Source organism: Rutilus rutilus (assembly GCF_951802725.1).
Source record: "Rutilus rutilus genome assembly, chromosome: 7".
NCBI lineage: Eukaryota > Metazoa > Chordata > Actinopteri > Cypriniformes > Leuciscidae > Rutilus > Rutilus rutilus.
Window position 1 is genome coordinate 29,519,667 of NC_140221.1, and position 18,658 is coordinate 29,538,324.

The 18,658-nt window shown below is 37.0% G+C and overlaps 1 protein-coding gene across 2 annotated transcripts; it reads right to left on the reverse strand.

Moving 5' to 3' along the window:
• Positions 1–629: 629 nt before the first annotated feature.
• slc25a25b (solute carrier family 25 member 25b) lies at positions 630–18,580 on the reverse strand. Of its 2 annotated transcripts, none has more exons than XM_084413133.1 (10): positions 17,760–18,580; positions 7,454–7,580; positions 6,861–6,948; positions 5,797–5,908; positions 4,456–4,614; positions 3,469–3,621; positions 2,876–2,983; positions 2,422–2,589; positions 1,766–1,916; positions 630–1,618 (listed from the first exon to the last, which is right to left on the reverse strand). In XM_084413133.1, exons 1-10 carry the CDS (start codon positions 18,090–18,092, stop codon positions 1,431–1,433), a joined length of 1,587 nt encoding a protein of 528 aa, XP_084269259.1. In that variant the 5' UTR covers positions 18,093–18,580; the 3' UTR covers positions 630–1,430. The 2 variants fall into 2 exon arrangements, with proteins under 2 accessions (XP_084269259.1, XP_084269260.1); XM_084413134.1 differs by lacking the exon at positions 17,760–18,580 and adding an exon at positions 9,483–9,747.
• Between the last annotated feature and the right edge of the window lie 78 nt (positions 18,581–18,658).

An 18,658-nucleotide genomic window follows, 5' to 3' on the forward strand; every position in this document is an offset into this window, starting at 1 on the left:
TACAAGATATTTGCTGACTGCTGCAGAGTAGATACATTAGCAACTACATTTTTACCTTAAACCTCTTTAGTGTTTTCTTTGCAAAAACTTCAACTTTTCCCCCCAACCTGATACAAACATTAAACATAAATGCTGAAAAATAATATATTTACTTTAATCACAACCACTACAACTACAGAATATCATTCCATTATAAAGCCTCCTAAAAATTCAAGTCTGGTTGATTTTTTATTAAAATAAAGTGCTTAAATATGTTCCTTGACTAGAGTGTTATAGTCCTGTTTGAAATGTTTGCAAACTAATACTGGTGAGAAGTTATATTTACATTGCAGGTGAGCAGATCATTTATCAGTTAATTATCCAGGATTGTTTTAATAATAGCATTGCTTTCTCCAATTTAAGACCATACAGTGTCTACCTAGACATGGAACTCAACCCACCACATTTAAACTGGTGCTGAATTCTCAAACCCAGGTCATTTTATTCTCAAACTGATCCAGTGTTGAAACTTTTTTCTTAACGCTTGATTAGCTGCCAGTCACCATTAGGAGTGTGTGCACATGTCTAGTATTCTTAATTTCAAGGACTCTTTTTTTTTATTTTTTTATATATATATATATATATATATATATATATATATATATAGTAACTTTCAATGAATGTTGTAAACAACATTTAAAAAACAACAACAATGAAAAGCCCTCAACAATATTATTTGGACCATTTGATGAATAAGACATATGTTTCAAATATTCCCTTGTAATGTGAGCGAAATGCAAGTGTGACGGAAAATGGGAGCCTTGCCCTGCCAGCCCTTTATTAAAGAACACTGCCATCCAGTGGAAGAATGAGTCAGCGATCTGAATCAGGATTACTAGCATCATATCTGCCAAAGCATTTAGCACATTCAATTCCAGTTGTGCAGTTTAAATGAATAAGTTAATGTATGAAATATTATTTTCTTAGAGAAAAGTCGCATATACTAAATGCTTTAGTAAATCTGGCTCTTTGAATCCATCAGGTGTCTGGCCCTTCCTTTCCAAAAAGCATATCTTGCTTATTATTGGTCCCAACTAAAATATAACTACCACAACTTGGTGACCTCACATGACCTCAGGATTGGAATAAGGGAGTGTTGGGATCCAATACAGATGCCATTTTGAGGTGCTCACATTTTACTTGCAGCTAGGATTGGTTTTTTTGCCCCGTTCTAATATATTCCAGTTACTCTTACATTCACAGATCAAACGTCAGGTCTTTGACGCAAAGGTTTCTTCTTCCGGTCATGCAAGCTCTTTCTTGGCCAAGTGTTGCTACACTTCCCCTTGAGTGCAAACCGGCCCTCTAGGACGATCTCTTTCACTGGTCCAAAAGAAAAGTTGAGAGGAAAAACAAAAGCCATTAAGGATTTAACAGTCTTTGGCTTCCCCTCACCGGGACTGGACGCCAAGGGTGATCTTTAGGTTCTCATAAACCACGTAGCTGATGCTAACAGCAGGGATGACCTTCATAAAGTTGGGTGCCAAGCCTCTATAGAGTCCAATTGCACCCTCTGTCCGTACAATGTGTCTGAAGAGACCAGTCATGGTCATCTGAGGGCTGCCTTCCTGAGAAGCCGCTAATAGATGGAGAACGAGAACAAAACGCAAGTGAAAATAAATCCATTAGACTGTGACAGAGAAACAATTATAGTTTACTTAGTGAATGATAATAGTAGTAAAGAATCAAGCCTTGTAATGATGTATTTGAGAGGTTAAAGACTTACCTTGACCCTGCATACGTGTCCTCACTAAGGCTAATGGGTAGCTCGCTAACTGTCCACAAGTACTAGACATTGTACCACAGGCTAGCAGCACAAACACACCCGGATTGACACTGTCCGTAGCAAACCTCTGCAGCCACGAGTTCTTTAGTGTCTACAGATAAAAAACAGAATAATATTTACAATATAAATTAATCATAAAATAATTATTATATGACAACATTAAATATAAAATATATATTAAAATGTTGTTTTAGCATTATTTATTGCAACCACAAGTCCTTTAGAGTCTACAGATAAAAATAAATAAATAATAATATTTACAATATAAATGAATAATAAAATAATTATAATTACATAACAAATTTTTTTTATTTTAAGATTATTTATATGCCATTATAGTATTTGTTAATATTTTGAATAAGCTTTTATTTTTATATTTTCAGATTTAATTTTAGCGCTTTTTTGTGCTTTTTCAATTTTATTAGTCATATTTATAAGCCATACATTGTTTCGTCTAAGCATTTTATTTCTTTAATTGAAACCATTCAGATTTATTTCAATTAATGGAACCTTTTTAATAGTTTTAGTTAACAACAACAACACTGATAAAACATTTTTATATATAGTCCTTTTTTTTTTACTGTGTAAAAACCTACCTCATAAACAGCCAGGTCTATTCCAGCATAAGGGATGATACCCAGCATATTGGGAACATAACCCTTGTAGAAGGCTGTGAGACCCTCCTTCCTAAATATATATTTAGCACAGTCCGCGATACCAGAGTACTGACCCGTCCTTCCCAGGGCGAGACGAGTCTTTAAAACCTTTAAAAACACACAAAAGTGTTTTTGTTAAAACTCCAAGAGATCTGAAAAAGCAACACTTTGTTTGGTGTAGAAAGACATCACCAAAACTTGATTTAGTTTCAGATTCTGAGATGGCAGTTATTTCTTAAAATGATACATTACAGACACATGATACAAAGAATGCGTGGGAGGTCTAGTGAAAGCATATGATTAATACTTATTATCTAAATGACAGAACAAAAAGCTTATTTTTCTTTCTCAAAGTAGTGCTTACATTTTCTGAAATGATTGTTTATGGTCTTACCTCCATGGGGTAGATGCTGCTCTGGGCAATCGCTCCTGCTAGAGACCCAGCAACCAGCCTCTCCAGGATCCCCAACGTCTCCTGATTACTGCCAATCAGCCGCTTAATCTGAAGAACGTGGCAAAAGAGCTTTAGAAATCACAGATATAATAGCTGGGAGCAGCATACAACGTTTTTTTTTCCGGCTAAAGACACCAAGAATGATAACTATAAAGATAACTATTACTATATTGACGTCCACACCAGCGAACAATATCGTTCTTTTTATTCTAAGCGTGCAACGCACTTTTGTCGTCTGTTGCTTTAAATGCTCGAGGTCTTTAAAGCAGGATGGATTCTGATTGGCTGTCAATGTTTTTATCGTTCATCAGCTGGGAAAAATCATTCCAACAATATTTTTTCTCTGTGCCGTTATAAATATAGTTATTTATATATTTTTACATATAGTTATCATCCTTGGTGTGAACAGAGTTGTCAATGTAAACAAATCAACAAAAAGAGATGCAACTGTTTGTTTACAAAAACAACATTAATGTTCTTTAAATATCAAATAGCTATGCTAAAACATGTTTATTGTTTAAACAACAAGCTACCTGCTCATATGCCATGAATTTGATAGCAGACTCAGGTGCAATCTTCAAAACGTTGATACCGTTCCCTCGCCACAGCGACCGGACTCCACCCTCACGGATCATTTGGGCGAATCCTCCGGCGATACCCATGGAGTTGCTGCGGGTCGCGTGAACCTGCCAACAGCGTTCCAGTGGTGAAACATCTCAATTTGCTGATAAATGGTTTCATTTAAGCATTTTAAGGTAAATTTACACCGGACAAGAGGTTCAATGTTCCATGAGTCTTATAAATTCAACAGACTAAAGAATTTAAAGAAGGACTTTGAAATCCAACAAACCAAACTGAAACAAGGCAACTTCTAATGTGCATGGTCATCCACCGAGGCACTCATCCAAAGAACAGAACATCATGTACTTTAGAGACTTTACAGTACACTCAGTAGCAGTGTCCTTACAATGAAGTCCCTTCATAAAGAGGACACTGGTGACAGGGGATCTCACTAACGCTTCAGTTCATGTACCACCCTAACTGGGGCTTGAAGAAAGCCTAGTATTTCAGCTCATGAGCCAAGATTAATTCATGGGTCATTTATTATCTATTTCCAATAATGCTTTCTATTTATCAGAAACCTGAAAATGTATGTCTCCACAAAAATTAAGCAGCACTACAGCTCAGCAGAAATGTTTCTTGAGCAGTAAATCAGCATATTAGAATGATTTCTGAAGGCTCATGTGACACAAAATTCAGCTTTGACATTACAGGAATAAATTACAGTATTCAAAAAAGAAAACAGTTATCTTACATATTTCACAATAGTAATGTTTTCACTGTATTTTTGATCAAATAAATATAGCCTTGGTGACCATAAGAGACTATATAATGAATGTACATGAGAGGTGAACATAAGAGATAATATCACATCACATAGGCCTATACATTTTCCAAACTTAAATGTGTATTATTCAGTAATCATATGATGTGTGCTATGCTCTATACAGGTCTCATACCTGCATGAGAACTTTTAGGCGGTCCAGAGGTGCGGTACAGGTACGGGACACAGCACCTGCTCCACCTCCTGCTACCAGGTGTCGCCACAACATGCCCGTTTTCTTCTCCTCTGCTGTAAACTCATCAGGGACAATCATACTTTCCCCTACATCAAATATCTGTAGAGAGGAAATGACATCGTGTACAGTGAGAACATAATGAATGGACAATCAACCGGTTAGGTGATATATCATTAGTACTAGAAAAATTTGAATGTATACGAAAAGATGAGAGATATCTGTCTTAAGCCGGGTTCACACTGAACGATTTTGGACACGATTTGGCCGTCTGAGACAAATTTTGCAAATCCTAAAAGATTCCTCTGATCCTAGGCTAAAATATGAAGTCTTTGACAGTTACATGTTTACTGACAGCCGGTTAACCGTTGCGACATCCGACGAAATTCTGGCAAAGTCAGAAGAGTTGAGTCACAGTCCTGCAGTGTGACTTCTATGACAACCGTCAAATTGTCTTTGTTTTTCAAGACAAGCCATGACAAAAATGTATGTTTTTAACGCATCTTGACAGTTGTACAGCCTGACATTAATGACAACTGAGATCTTACAGTGTGACATGGCTTATAGTGAGGATCATGATCGTACAGTCTGACATGCAACAATCGTAAAGGACCATTATAAATCGCACAGTGTGCACCTGGCTTTACTCTTTTTCACCATGACTATTTTTTTTTAGTTCTGTCTTTTTTGCAATATCCATTTATCCAATTTTTTTATTTAACTATTTTCATTAGTTTTAGGGGGCTATATTTTATTCATTTTATTTATCAAATAACATACTGAATTTGTGATAACATAATAAAAGAAATCCAGAAATAATTGGCTTTTAATTTTCAAATCAAACTGACATTACTCTTTTGTAACACAAGTGACTTAACTGTTCACCTAGGTGCTAGACTAATCCATGAGGTGGAATACATCTACCTCTCCTGTGTAAAAAAGGTCTCGTCAGTGACGTCAAAACACTGTTGATCTGTTTAACAGGATCAGACTGGATCACAGTGACGTCCTTTTGTCCCATTCATGGAGTATTTCAGGTGCAAGAAAACAAATTTAACTAAGCAGGCTTAGTAGGACCGAATGACTACGGTGGAAGAGCATCTCCAGTTTTAATGAGATCTCTGGTGTACAGTATGTCAGTGATGCAAGTAAAGGCAATTTACATAACAAAGAGACTGTAAAAAGTACCAAAACCTCCTAAAAGGAGCAATGAGAGACAGTTGGTGCTGAAAGCAAAGCTGGGAACTTTGAACTACATGGCAGGACGGTGTGGTCGTGTTTTACCGTGGAGTGTTTCCAGTAGAGGATGATTTCAGGAATGTTCTCAGCAGGGTGAAGCAGGTGGTAATCTCTCCACTCATTCCAGTCAATCGTCATCGTACCGTTTTTATCCATACTATTCAAATAAAAAGACAAAAAGAGACCAAAACTAAATAATATGTCCATTTCTTGTAAGCACTTTTTTGGCTCTTCGTAGCAGCTGTTGATTTTTTTAATAAGACCAGCTTGCACTTAGATAAGAAACTGCTTAGACCTGCATTACTTCTAAGAAAATTTATCATAAACAGTCAAGCGACTAGAAAATTTAATTATTCACATGCACAAACATCCCAGCCTTTTTATTTTGAATTCCTTCTTTAATAATTTTAAGAACATTTTCTTTTTCTATATTGACTTTCCCTTAAAAATTCATAATATTATTGAAAACCCTTAAATATATAAATCATTGGCTTATTCAATATTTCAAAAGCAACACCCATATGGGACAAAACAGCTTCTGAGAGAAAGAGAGAGAGTATCAAATATACAACATGAAATCGCAGAGATGAAAGTAGATGAAATGCAAATGCAGAGCAAGGCAAACATGCAGGGAAAAGACAGCTACTTACTACATTATAGGGGCACATATATTACCCCTCCTTATTCTGATAAGATGAGCAGCGAGACAGTGGGTGTGGGATCACAAGAAGGAGAGAGTGATAAAGAAACAGCATACGACCAAAGACACGTACACAGTCACACAGACAGAAAATAAAAAAATAACTTATATTATAGTAAGTACTTCGTTTAATTTAAAACACCTGTTGCTGTTTTTTTTTTTTTTTTTTTTTTTTGGGAGGGTTTTTAAATAAGCGTTAAAAACTCTTTGGAATTGACTGGTCAAAAAATGTTAAAGAAACATGCTGAAAAATGAGAACCAGGAGATGTGTTGTATAATCTGTGCTGGTTGAGGTTTCTCAGTCACCTCAACACTATACAGATCAGTTAGGCCTGATTCATTAGCTAGGTATAAAAGACTTAGGAGAAAAAGGGAGATTGGCAGATAAAAAAACAGTTAAACAACTTACCTCTTGAGGATCTTTTCAGCCTGTTCCTCAGATATATGAACCCCAAGGTCTCTTAGTGACTGCATGATCTCCTGTGAGTCTATGCGACCTGCAGATTTAAAAGAAAATGTGGTGAAACTGAAACAATTGTCCATTTTAAAGGAGTCATAAATTGAGAAATCAAATTTTCCTTGATCTTTTGAGGTCATTCTATAAAAAAATATCCTTTAAGTTTTAAACCTCAAAACAGTTTTTATAAAAACCAAGCTCCCAAAAATGTTTTCATGCCTTAAAATAGCTTGAAAGTAACACCCTTGCATCATTTAGTATACTAGGATCCCCCCTATTATCCCCGCCTTCACTCACTCACACCAGCACAGAGATCACTCGGTCCAGTTACTGAGGTAAACGCTCCACAATGGTATCATTCTTTACAACATCGAACACATAAAGGTAATTAATATGATTAGCTTTTTGATTGACAATGTTATCAAACAGCTAATAGTGTTGTTAAATGTTACACAAACCAAGCTGTTACGCAAGCTGCCTCCTAAAAAAAAATCAGTATCCTTAGAAACGCTTTGAACATCATAGAACGTCAGTGAAAAACGTACCATCGTTCTTTCGGTCGAGACTCTTGAAGACCAGCCTCAGTTTCTTCTCATGGTCCCTCAGGTAGTGCACAAACTCCTCAAAGTCCAACTGGCCATCCAAGTCTTTGTCTCCAGCCTTGACGATTTTCTGAAACACATATGCAGAAATCAACATCAAAACCTCAAGATAGAACAACATTTTTTGAGGACAGTGAGCCGGTGTTGTTCGGGGTGTTGAGCTAATGGGGCACTAGGGACAGACATATGGCCTTTGTTTGTTGAAGATAGCAATGAACGGACCATGTTTAACATTCTCATGAGCATCAGCTTTATGAGGCCCATCTTGACAACATTTGACCTTTAGGACACAAGCTGTCTGAACCATTGAGCAGCATATAATTGGAGGTAATGGAAGGAGATGGAAAAGAAGAATTAATCATTGACCTGAAGTGTTCTGGAAGGACAGAAACAAAAGAGAGTGTGTTTCCAGTTTTAATGGCTGATGTTGCTCAGACAGTGCGTGTACCTTATGGGGTGACAAAATCATTGGTCTGTCCACTACTTAACTTTTTCAACCACAAGCAGACAAATGAACACTCCACCCAGTGACATCAGCACTTCAGAATGAGCCACTGAAAACTAGAACACGGAGTCAGATCATTTATGTTACTTTCTATTATGAGATTAGAGACTAGTGCATAATGATACCTTAGCTAAACAAAACAAAAAAAAGTGTAGAAGTGTCTGAATAAAAATTCCCCTCTACTGTACATAGACTACAAGAACTCATAGCCATACAAGCACATACAGTCCATAAATGGAGTACTTTTTTCACGAATTAACTGTGCTCATTAAATCTATACCACAGGAGGCCATACTGTTAACTATATATATAAGCAAATATGATAACAATAACAACAATTATAATAATCCATTAATTAATCATCATTCAAGAGATATTGCTGATTAAAATGGCCATGACAGACAGGTACATGTAATCAGAAGCCATTCAGAGACTGTCATGTCTGACAGTCTAATGTGCATCATTTCAGACCGTCAAGATCACAGGCCTCCAGCCAAGTCTCAAATAGCCCTGTCAGTGTAAAGTAGCTTAAAGATAGCCATCGTCTTCACACGCTCAATCCGGACGCTGCAATGACTCAACTGCAGACAAGTGGGTCATGAGAATGGAAATGAGATTTGGGGGTTATTAGCCTTCTGAAGTTCAGATGGTCTGTGACAACGACCATCAATTCTCTAATAGAATGAATCTGAAGAACCAGAAGGGAAACAGAAAGAAATGTGTGCAATCTGACTATTAAATTCTATAATATAAATATTAAAGTTCCTTTTAGTTTACAATATCGATTATTGACATTTTGTGCAAATAAAAGGAGATTTGATGTCCAAGCCATTTAGGCATAAACATAAAAGTGAGCTCAAACTCTGTAAAGGACACAGGAAGGGATTCTAAAAGCAGTTCAAATAATCTGGATTAAACTGATTCATCCCATTACAAATCAAGTCTTTAGATGAATGGACAAGAAAGACACACAGGTCTTTGGCTCATAAGGACTCTTTTTTTTTTTTTTTTACATTGAAACTACTTTTCCTCAATTTCTATAAAACACCAAACCCATAGGTTACATTTTGGTAACCAAAACGAAAACCATTAAAAATCATTTTCGGTAATTTAAAAGTAACTTAATTATTATTACTTTTTTTTTTTTTAGAAATGTTACCTTGGCAAGTAACTGAAATAAATAAGTTTACAGTAGGTCAAATTTACTGAAATAACAGCTATAAAAGTGAAATTACAGTAATAAAATTACTTATAACTAAAAACTAAAACTGAAATAATAATTAAAACCTAAATAGAAAAATTATAAATGGAAATGTAAAAAATAAAAACTAATTCAAAATATTAATAAATATTATAATAGTATATAAATAATACTAAAATAAAACTGTTCGAGGCTAGGCAAAACAATGTTATTACATCGAGAAACACACAACACAAACTTTTTTTAACATAATACAGATAACATACCTTTCGCCATTTCCTGTAAGAATCGAACTCTTGTGATGGAAGAAATAAACTCAACTTAAAAAGGGACTTCAGCTGTGCCGGTAAACTACCAGACTCAAAATACTCAAATTCTACCCGTTCTGAGATATGGGCAGGCACGTAAAGGCACACACACAACATGTTCACCTTAAGAAAAAAACATGAAAACTAAAAACTTAAAGGCAAGGTAAGAAAGAAACATATGTACACAGCTCTTGACTGTTCTTTAAGTAACCAGGACTATGATGCAGGAATTTCATACACATGGGATTAGGGGACGTCTAAAACCCGCCCATTTTAAAACTTGAACTGCAACCTGCACTGTAATTGGCTCAAGTCATTTACAGCATCACCTTCTCACACGGCTTATCGGTGTATCAGTCTTAAAGGTTGACAGTCATGTAACAGCACAATTCTGGAAAATTCACATACTTAAAATAAGGAAAACAGACAGAATTTGATTTGATTAATCATCTAATTCAACAATTACTTTATAGGAAAAAAACACTAATACATATCACACTTAATTTCAGATTTCAGAAAAATTAATTTTAACAAAACTCTCCTTATGTGACCCTGGATCACAAAACCAGTTACAAGTAGCACGGGTATATTTGTGGCAATAGCCAACAATACATTGTATGGGTCAAAATTATCGATTTTTCTTTTATGCCAAAAATAATTAGGATATCAAGTAAAGATCATGTTCCATGAAGATATTTTGTAAATTTCCTACCATAAATATATAAAACATTTATTTTTGTGAGTGAATGCAGCACAATCGCGAACATAAATGGACAACTTTAAAAGCGATTTTCTCAATGTTTCGATTTTTTTGCAACTTCAGATTCCAGATTTTCAGTTGTATCTCAGCCCAATACTGTCCTATCCTAACAAACCATACATCAATGGAAAGCTTATTTATTCAGCTTTCAGGTGATGTATACATCTCAATTTAAAAAAAATTGACCCATGTGACTGATTTTGTGGTCCAGGGTCACATATACGTCCTAAGGGACACTATCTGTTCAGCAACAACTAATTAGTGAAATTGGTGGTCAGAAAACATGAAACTGAGCACTTTACTGAGCGGTTTGTGATTAATCTCGTTGGTCCCTAGAGATAACAGAAAATCCATCTGATAACACACATTGTAATGGGGTTTAATCATGTCACTAGCACATGATCTTTCACTAATTAATCTGACTCTGACCAGGTGAAATATTTCTGACAATATTTAAAGTCAGTTTTTAATGTTGTTTATATGTCTATGTGTTGTTTTATTATGCTTCAAGACAAAACATGTACAAATTCATAAGTCAACACCATTGCTGAGTATTTTCTTTAAACGGCAGTGAAAAAAAGACGTGGTTTAAAAAAAAAAAAAAAAAAAAAAAAAAAAAATTCGCAGTTGTTCTCTACGTCACAAGCATGTTGTAACCAATCACGTCATCGTGTGGGCGGGCTTTAGCATATCATTAACTGCTCTGAAGCAGGGGAGTCTCAAAAACCGGGTTACAGTATATTTTTCTGTTGATATGAAAAAAATCGGGTAATATTAGCAATATAGTTGGTGAATTATGTCTATGATGTATATTATTCAAAGTTGTTCAAAGTGTTTCTAAGGATGCTGATTGTTAGAAGGCAGACGTCTGACTCTGAAATGGTGAACGGGAACATTGTTTGTGTAACATTAACATATTATTAGCATTTGATAACGTAGTCAAGCCAAAGGCTAATCATATCAATTACCGTTATGTGTCCGACATTGTAGAGAGCGACTCATTAAATGCATTACCATTCTGATACATCGGCTTATAGACGATGTATAATTCACTCATCCACTTCTTCTGAATCAGTTTGTGTTTCATACATGTTAAACATGAATTAGGCAATACCAGTATTTCCACTTGTCATTGTGCAGCGTTTACTACAGTAAACTTAACCGAGTGGATCAGGTATTCTGAACTGTTGTGATTGAGTAGAGGCTGCGATAGATCCTACTAAATGAACTAAATGATCCCGACTAAATGAAGCAAGGGTGTAATATGTCATTTTGGTGTTGAAAGATGAGTTTAAAGGGATAGAATTATGGACTACAGGGGGACTTTAAAAAGCAACAGAAGCTGTAACCCACTAAAGATGTTAAGCTAATTTTACATGCATAGTAGGAAGTCTAGAAGAAAAAGAAAAAAAACTTCACACAATTAAATGCTGACTATAAGCTGTTTGACTGTTCCTTTCATATAATTACCATAAAAACACAAACAAGTGGTATTTCAGAACTTTTCCTGATACTATAACAGGCATAACCTCTTATTGATAATTTTTTGTTGGATTATCTGAAATTATTTCATTACAATGCTCCTGTTTTCTCAGACACCTATATGACATAATAGCTTTTTACTATTTTTCCATATACAAATGAGGAGATGTGAAATATCATCCATAGCTAGGTTTTAATCGGGTCTGAGCTGAAGAAAGACTTAGATCAAGAATCATAATGTGAAATAAATTGCAATAATCTTATCTCACTGATCATATAGCAGTTGAATTGTTATCACATTTTCCCTCTGGTCTCTGGAATATAGGCTAACGCATGCGCATTATAAAGACTTGATGTGGTAATTCTCTTTGTAATACCTGCTGGAGATCCTTAGGAGGCGCCACCATAATCAGCACTGTAGTTTTCCTTGTGGATGTGCTCTTTACTTGATCGACTGAATCTGCATGTGTACCTGGTTTCTTCTGGCCTTCTTTTATTGCAGCATCTTCTACGTTTCGTTCCTTAAGTCCATCATGTGGCCCTGTGGCACCATGCACGCATGCGGTTACTCCCAGAAACCACTGGGAAAGGGACGACCACAGTTCCTTAAGCATCTTCGTGAAGATGCTCCAAGTCTGTTTACTCTTGAGAACTTATGAGTTTGTGTATTTGATCAATCACAACATCCAGCAGTGGTGTGACTTTTTGTTGTACCTTGGTATTTGTAAGAACTATCAATTTAAGTCTACAGATGTTTTATGTGAGTGTATAGAGAGAAACTGCTTAGGCAGTCATATGTGAGGCCAGGAGGATGAGGGCAGATGAGGACACTGCCACACAATTTCCAAAACTCACTGGCATATCCGACAGAGTTTCCACCGTAACCCAGTGACCAAGTCAAAACTTTGAAATGCCATATATGACCAGTTCCAATAACTGCTCCAAAATCATCTCAAACCTAGAGCATCTTTCCACAACAAACTGTCCAGAAAACTTTCCAAAAAAATTGTTCTTCGCAGAGTGCAAAAACATGCAGGTAAAAAAAAGAAATCATTCACTCTTCAAGTGACTCCACAACCTTGGCACACCACTGCACAGTAGCCAAAAACATGAAAAAAGACAACTTAACTATAAGAATCTGAAATCCTCACAATCAATTTAACTATAAAAGCGATTCCATGTTTCAAGTGCGTGTATTCCTTGGTGTCTACAAGCTTCTGCAGGTTGGCTACATCTATAGCCGGCAAAAAGTGATGCAGTGAAAAAAGCTGCAACCTCACTGCAGCTGTGCCTCAGCCAATCAGAGCGCTCCACACTGGCTGCCCCTGTCTGACAATTCACAGGCAGCCAATCAGAGGATGAAATACAGCCATTTGATGGAGTGATCTCTCACACACCCAGCAATGAGGAAATTCTGCTGACTCTTTTTTTCTACCATCATCAGGATCTCCCCTGTATCGCCTCCATGGTGATTCCAAGCACTTCTACCACTTTAATACTCACCTATACAAATCTACCTCATTCATTCATTTATCAGCATGCTGAAACCAAATCTTTTTTTTTTTTTATGTATCTGGGCATGCACAGCAGGACATTTTAATTTTAACAAATACATCTTCCCTCCTTCATTTTACTTGTAAATGCCAAGATTTCAATACAGCTCATTTGAGCACAATCTCTTTCTATTGATCAGACTAAAACTGCAGCTGCACCACAATTTATTTCACAGGGAGGTCAATATTCAGATCTCAGGAACCTACCTTTTTTTGCAAATTACACCGGGATACAAATTTTATGCATGTATATGATTATAATAACTATGTAGTTATCTCATATATATATATATATATATATATATATATAAAAAAAAATCTTTTTTTAAAGGGTTAGTTAATTCACTCAAAAATGAAAATTCTGTCATTAATCACTCACCCTCATGTTGTTCGTTTCGCTTCTTGTGGAAACTCAAACGTGCCGCATAAAACATGATGAATCATTGGTTCTCGCAAGTCAAGCGAACTTGCTTGAGCTTACGCTTACCACAACTGATGTGTGAGCTGAATGATGAATGTGAATAAAAGCCTAAAAATAAAAGCCTATAAAACAAATTTATATGGATTAGTTTTATGATCACTTTATGAACTTTTTGAAGCATCAAAGTGGTAGTTGCGTAGCTGTCAACGGAGGGACAGAAAGCTCTCAGATTTAGCCTAATTAAAAATAGCTTCATTTGTGTTCCGAAGATGAACGAAAGTCTTACAGGTTTGGAACGACATGAGGGTGAGTAATTAATGACAGAATTTTTAAATCCAATAAAATGAGCAAGTGAGACAAAGCCTGTCCTCAATAGGCCATTACAGGAAATGCACAACGAAAACTGACTTCATATGAGGTTCAGGTGCACGTCAGCAATGTTACTGGTAAATAAATAATTTTCCCAATCACTGTAGTGGTTCCCCCTTTCCTCCAGGGGGCCCTTGCACTCCTAAACTATTAATATGTGACGACAGAGAGATCCTAAATTATTCACCCAGACCTTTGAATGTGATGAGAGGTCTGGCTGCCAGCTTTTACCGCACTTAATTAAAAATATAAAACAAAAAAATACATTGAAAAGAAAGATAAAAAGCATGAGAAGGCACAAGTATCTAGACAGACCATAAAAGGCATAATTATTTTATTTGAATGGAGAGGATTAGCTACTGAAGAACGATATTAGCAGGTTTCTAGCAGACTCTAATGTAATGATCCACTGAGGAAATGATTTTCTGATGCGGGTGGAACTGGATAGCTCTATATGTGGCAGGTTTGACATCGTTCTGTTTGACTTTTAAGCAGTTACTGTGCGATAAAAGTGAAAAAAGTGTCTACATATAGTATACTGCGCCACAACAAAGCTGTTAACCTATTTAAGATTAATTTAAAAACTCTTATAATTAAAGACCTATAGCTTCTTATGTTTCTTTAACCTCTATCTTTCAATGACTTTGAATAGAAAAACTATGAGCCAGGTCCTGTTCTTACATACGGCTAGTGCTGTATTATTTGCATTTATTTTCTCACTGCATCTGCAAATCCAGCATGCAAATTAAGTCAAGAATCCACAAGTGCAATCCACCCATGATCATTTAAGTGCTAGGAAATTATTCTTGCCCTCCATAATTGAAGCAGCAGATTTCATTCATCTGTGGGAGAGGTCATGAATTATGCAATAAACTCTCTTGACCTTCATAATAAAACATGTAATAACACAGTTACTGGTCTATTTGAGCAGTGCCAACAAATCTAAGCTGGTCCACTATAGAGGAACTTTCGGTTTTGTTCAAAGTGCTTTGTTAGTTGTCCAACAAAAGAATTCTTGATGCGCAAAAAACTGCAACCAGGCTTTTGTCCAAGACTGCCGCCATCCCCAAAAAAAAAAAAAAAAGTCTGACCTTAAGGAAACCAAGTCTCACTCTAACCATCAAGCTTTATAAAACACCCGTAGATCAGTATCAGTAATGTGGAATGCAGAACATACTTGTCTTCATTATAAGCCAATGAGTAAACCACCTCTGAAACTTCCCCTCAATTCATATTCTGAAAGCCTTAATATTATGCTCTATGTAAATTATAAATTTAGTCACTTAATCAACCTCCAACCCTCCCCCATCACAGAGGGAGAGACGGGGGAGGAAGAGGAAGAGCTGCCGGGTGGTAAATCATAAATGACAGCAGTTCCGTCCCGACTCGTGACTCAGCTACAGAAACAGGCCACATTCCAGGTGATCAGTATCCAAGATCTGAATCCCTGATGTACCTGCTCCTTTTCCAACATGCTGCTCTGGCTAATTGATATGAAGTAGTTTCTGAAAGTGAAACATTTTCTGCCTTCTCTCACGTCACATTCCACAAATTTATGTTGCGTTTTAAAATATTACAATCACCCAAAGCAGGTTCTGTGTATTCTTACCACTCTGTGAAACTTTACCACTCTTGTTTATCCTTATTATGTTGCTCTGTATGTTCTCAAGAGACTCTTTTCAATTATGCATTTCCTTCTCCTTTGCAGTTTGCACAATTGCACTGTAGTCTAGATTCATATCTAATAAACTTGATAGTGAAAGTTACACTGAACTCTGAATAGAAAACAAGATGTCAGTATGGGCATCCTCAAAAATGCTTATATATATATATATATATATATATATAAATATATATATATATATATAAATCTAAAAAAATATAATATTAAAACAATATAAATTAATAAAAATACATATATCTTTTTATTATAAAAAAATATTTCACAGTGTCTGACAGCTGTTTTTCCAGCTAAATAAGGATAAAGACATCTTTTATTGACTAAAATTAAAGTAAATATGGCTCCTTAAATGTATATTTTGGGTGGACAGAAACCCACACGACTGCCCCAAAACAGAAACTATGCTACAAAAACTGCAATTAATATCATGATGTGTAAGCATTGCTAGTGTTCACCTAACAATAAAGGTCTTTTGCCATATGTCCACATCAAACACACTGAAAACAACTGTAATCCTCTCTAGGAAAAATAGCAATCCTCTTCACACAGTGGAGAGAAAGGGGCACAGCTGTCTTTTGTGGCACTGTATTAAGCAAATGTCACTCAAATCTGCTGGTTTAGTGAGCAGCCTCACACAAGAGCTGTGAAAGTAAGGATCTAATGGTCTGGAAGTACAAAACTTCTGTCCTGGGGTTTAATAAATAATAATTTATAAACAAAATGTGTTATATTAAAGGGTTAGTTTCCCCTTAAGCCATCCTAGGTGTATATGACTTTCTTCTTTCAGCCATATCCTAGCTCTTCCAAGCTTTTTATTGGGAGTGAATGGTGCTAGTTTTTTTTTTATAATGACTGGCTTCAGTAACGGCCGTACGCAAGTCGAGTTCTGGCGTATGACAAATGATGTAGGAGTTATGTGAAACGAACCAACTCGGCCCTCGGATATGACGTCACTTCCACACTTCAAGCGTTCTGGTACGTTTTGCGCGTCCGAGTCGGAGAAAAAACCTGCAGGCAGTGATACGGACGCAGTAAGGTATTGCAGTAATACGAGTGATTAAAATCGTCATTTAAACAACCAAAGCGGTCAAGAAACAATGAAACAATGAAAACAATTCCTACTTACAAGCTATGCTTACAAGTCACACAGGGCGCAGCCATTTTGGATTCCGTATCGGAATTCTTGCTCGGTGTCCTCACGGATATCCGACTTCCGAGCTGTGAAATCCGAGGAAAGGGGGCGCGTTGGTGCGTGTTGCTAGGCAACATCTATCTTTAGTCAGATCTCCGACACGTATAAATAATAGAACGCAGTCAACGCACCATTAGCGTAAGCTTAGGTGAGAGTAGACAACTCTCGCGGTTCAAATAAATAGGGCTGGGTAACAGACTCAAGCTTCTCTTATATCGAAATCCTTAAACATTTCTCTTTTTAGACTTCTAATTCGTGACCCGTGTTTTAATTTGCTCTATCCTCTGCGCTTCCGTGTTCATCAATACATCATGCGTCGGATCAGAGGTCACTCTTCCGCTGGAATTCGACTTGCATACGGGCATTACTTGAAGCCAGTGATTATAGTTTATAAAGTTGTAAACAAAAATACATCACTTCGCTTCAGAAGGTCTTTATTAACCCCCTGGAGCCGTATGGATTACTTTTATGATGGATGGATGCGCTTTTTTGGGTTTCAAAATCTATGGTAGGCTACCATTGACTCCCATTATAAAGCTTGGAAGAGCCAATATATGTTTTAATATAACTCTGATTGTGTTTGGCTGAAAGAAGAAAGTCATATAGCCTACACCTATTAAATTATGGGATCATTTTCATTTTTGGATGAACTAACCTCTTTCCTAAGCCTATCCTCTCAATGTGTTTAATTTGACCTATAAACCCATCATAAAATTCCATCATGTAATTCAATAATTCAATCGTGCTGGTGGATATAAAGGAGATAAACTCACTCACCATGAGTTCATGTTCAGTGCGATGGACGCCCAGCTTTTTCAGTCCGATGGTCAGGTCGTTGACACAGATTCCTCCGTCTCTGTTGACATCCAGGATCTGGAAGAGCACCTTGAGTCGGTGCTCCTGCTCGGGTCCCCCGCACACCGGGCACGGGCAATGATGCGGGGAGTCGCAGGACTCATCATATCCGTGGTCTGAGAGTGATGTTGCGGCTAGTGTGGAGCCCACAGTCCGGCCACCACCTCCAGGATCCGAGCCCTGATACTCCTCCGAGCGGCACTGGCAGAAAACTCCGCTGAGCAACGGAGAGACGAAAGAGCCACGCTGATGCATTTCACCCGGGATGAACTCCAGACAGTGTCACGTAGAGAGTCTCTGTGTGAGCGTAGGGGGCGCGTGAGCCTGTGGCTGGTTACCCGATCGTTTTCAGTCAAGATGTGTGACAGATGTGCAATGAGATAAGCTTCCAAATACGTCTAAAGAGTTATCTGTTCCACAAGAGCCTCTTTACTTAAACTATTGGTATAACATGTTTTGGATTAAGTTTCAAAATTGATCTCTCATTCACTCGCTATAGCGGCGGCATTCAGGGCTCCGGGTCAGTGATGAGCTGGAAGAATGTCCCAACGATACTCCGGGTTTTAGAATGTCAAAAAGCGCAGACAAATCAGCTTACTCCGGCATTTACATCGCTCTGAATCTCTTTCCGGATACAAATCCCTTAGTTTGTGAATTTCTAAAGGTAATCCGGTTTGAATTGGCGGTCTGGATGACAGCTGATGCAACGAGAAAGCCGGTTAGGCGGGCGGAGTCTCTTGTTCGACCGGAAATGAGTTACGGAATGAAAGGGGAGGGGCCTTTGAAGCGGGTGGGGAGGGGCCAATGATGTGAGTGATGGA

Excerpts from the sequence above, each read along its gene's own strand:
- slc25a25b (XM_084413133.1), bottom strand. The coding sequence starts at position 18,092 with ATGCATCAGCGTGGCTCTTTCGTCTCTCCGTTGCTCAGCGGAGTTTTC. Across the intron at positions 4,615-5,796 it reads TCTACTGGAAACACTCCACG|ATATTTGATGTAGGGGAAAG; the intron begins GTAAAACACGAC and ends TCCTCTCTACAG. Across the intron at positions 2,590-2,875 it reads GCAGCATCTACCCCATGGAG|GTTTTAAAGACTCGTCTCGC; the intron begins GTAAGACCATAA and ends GTGTTTTTAAAG.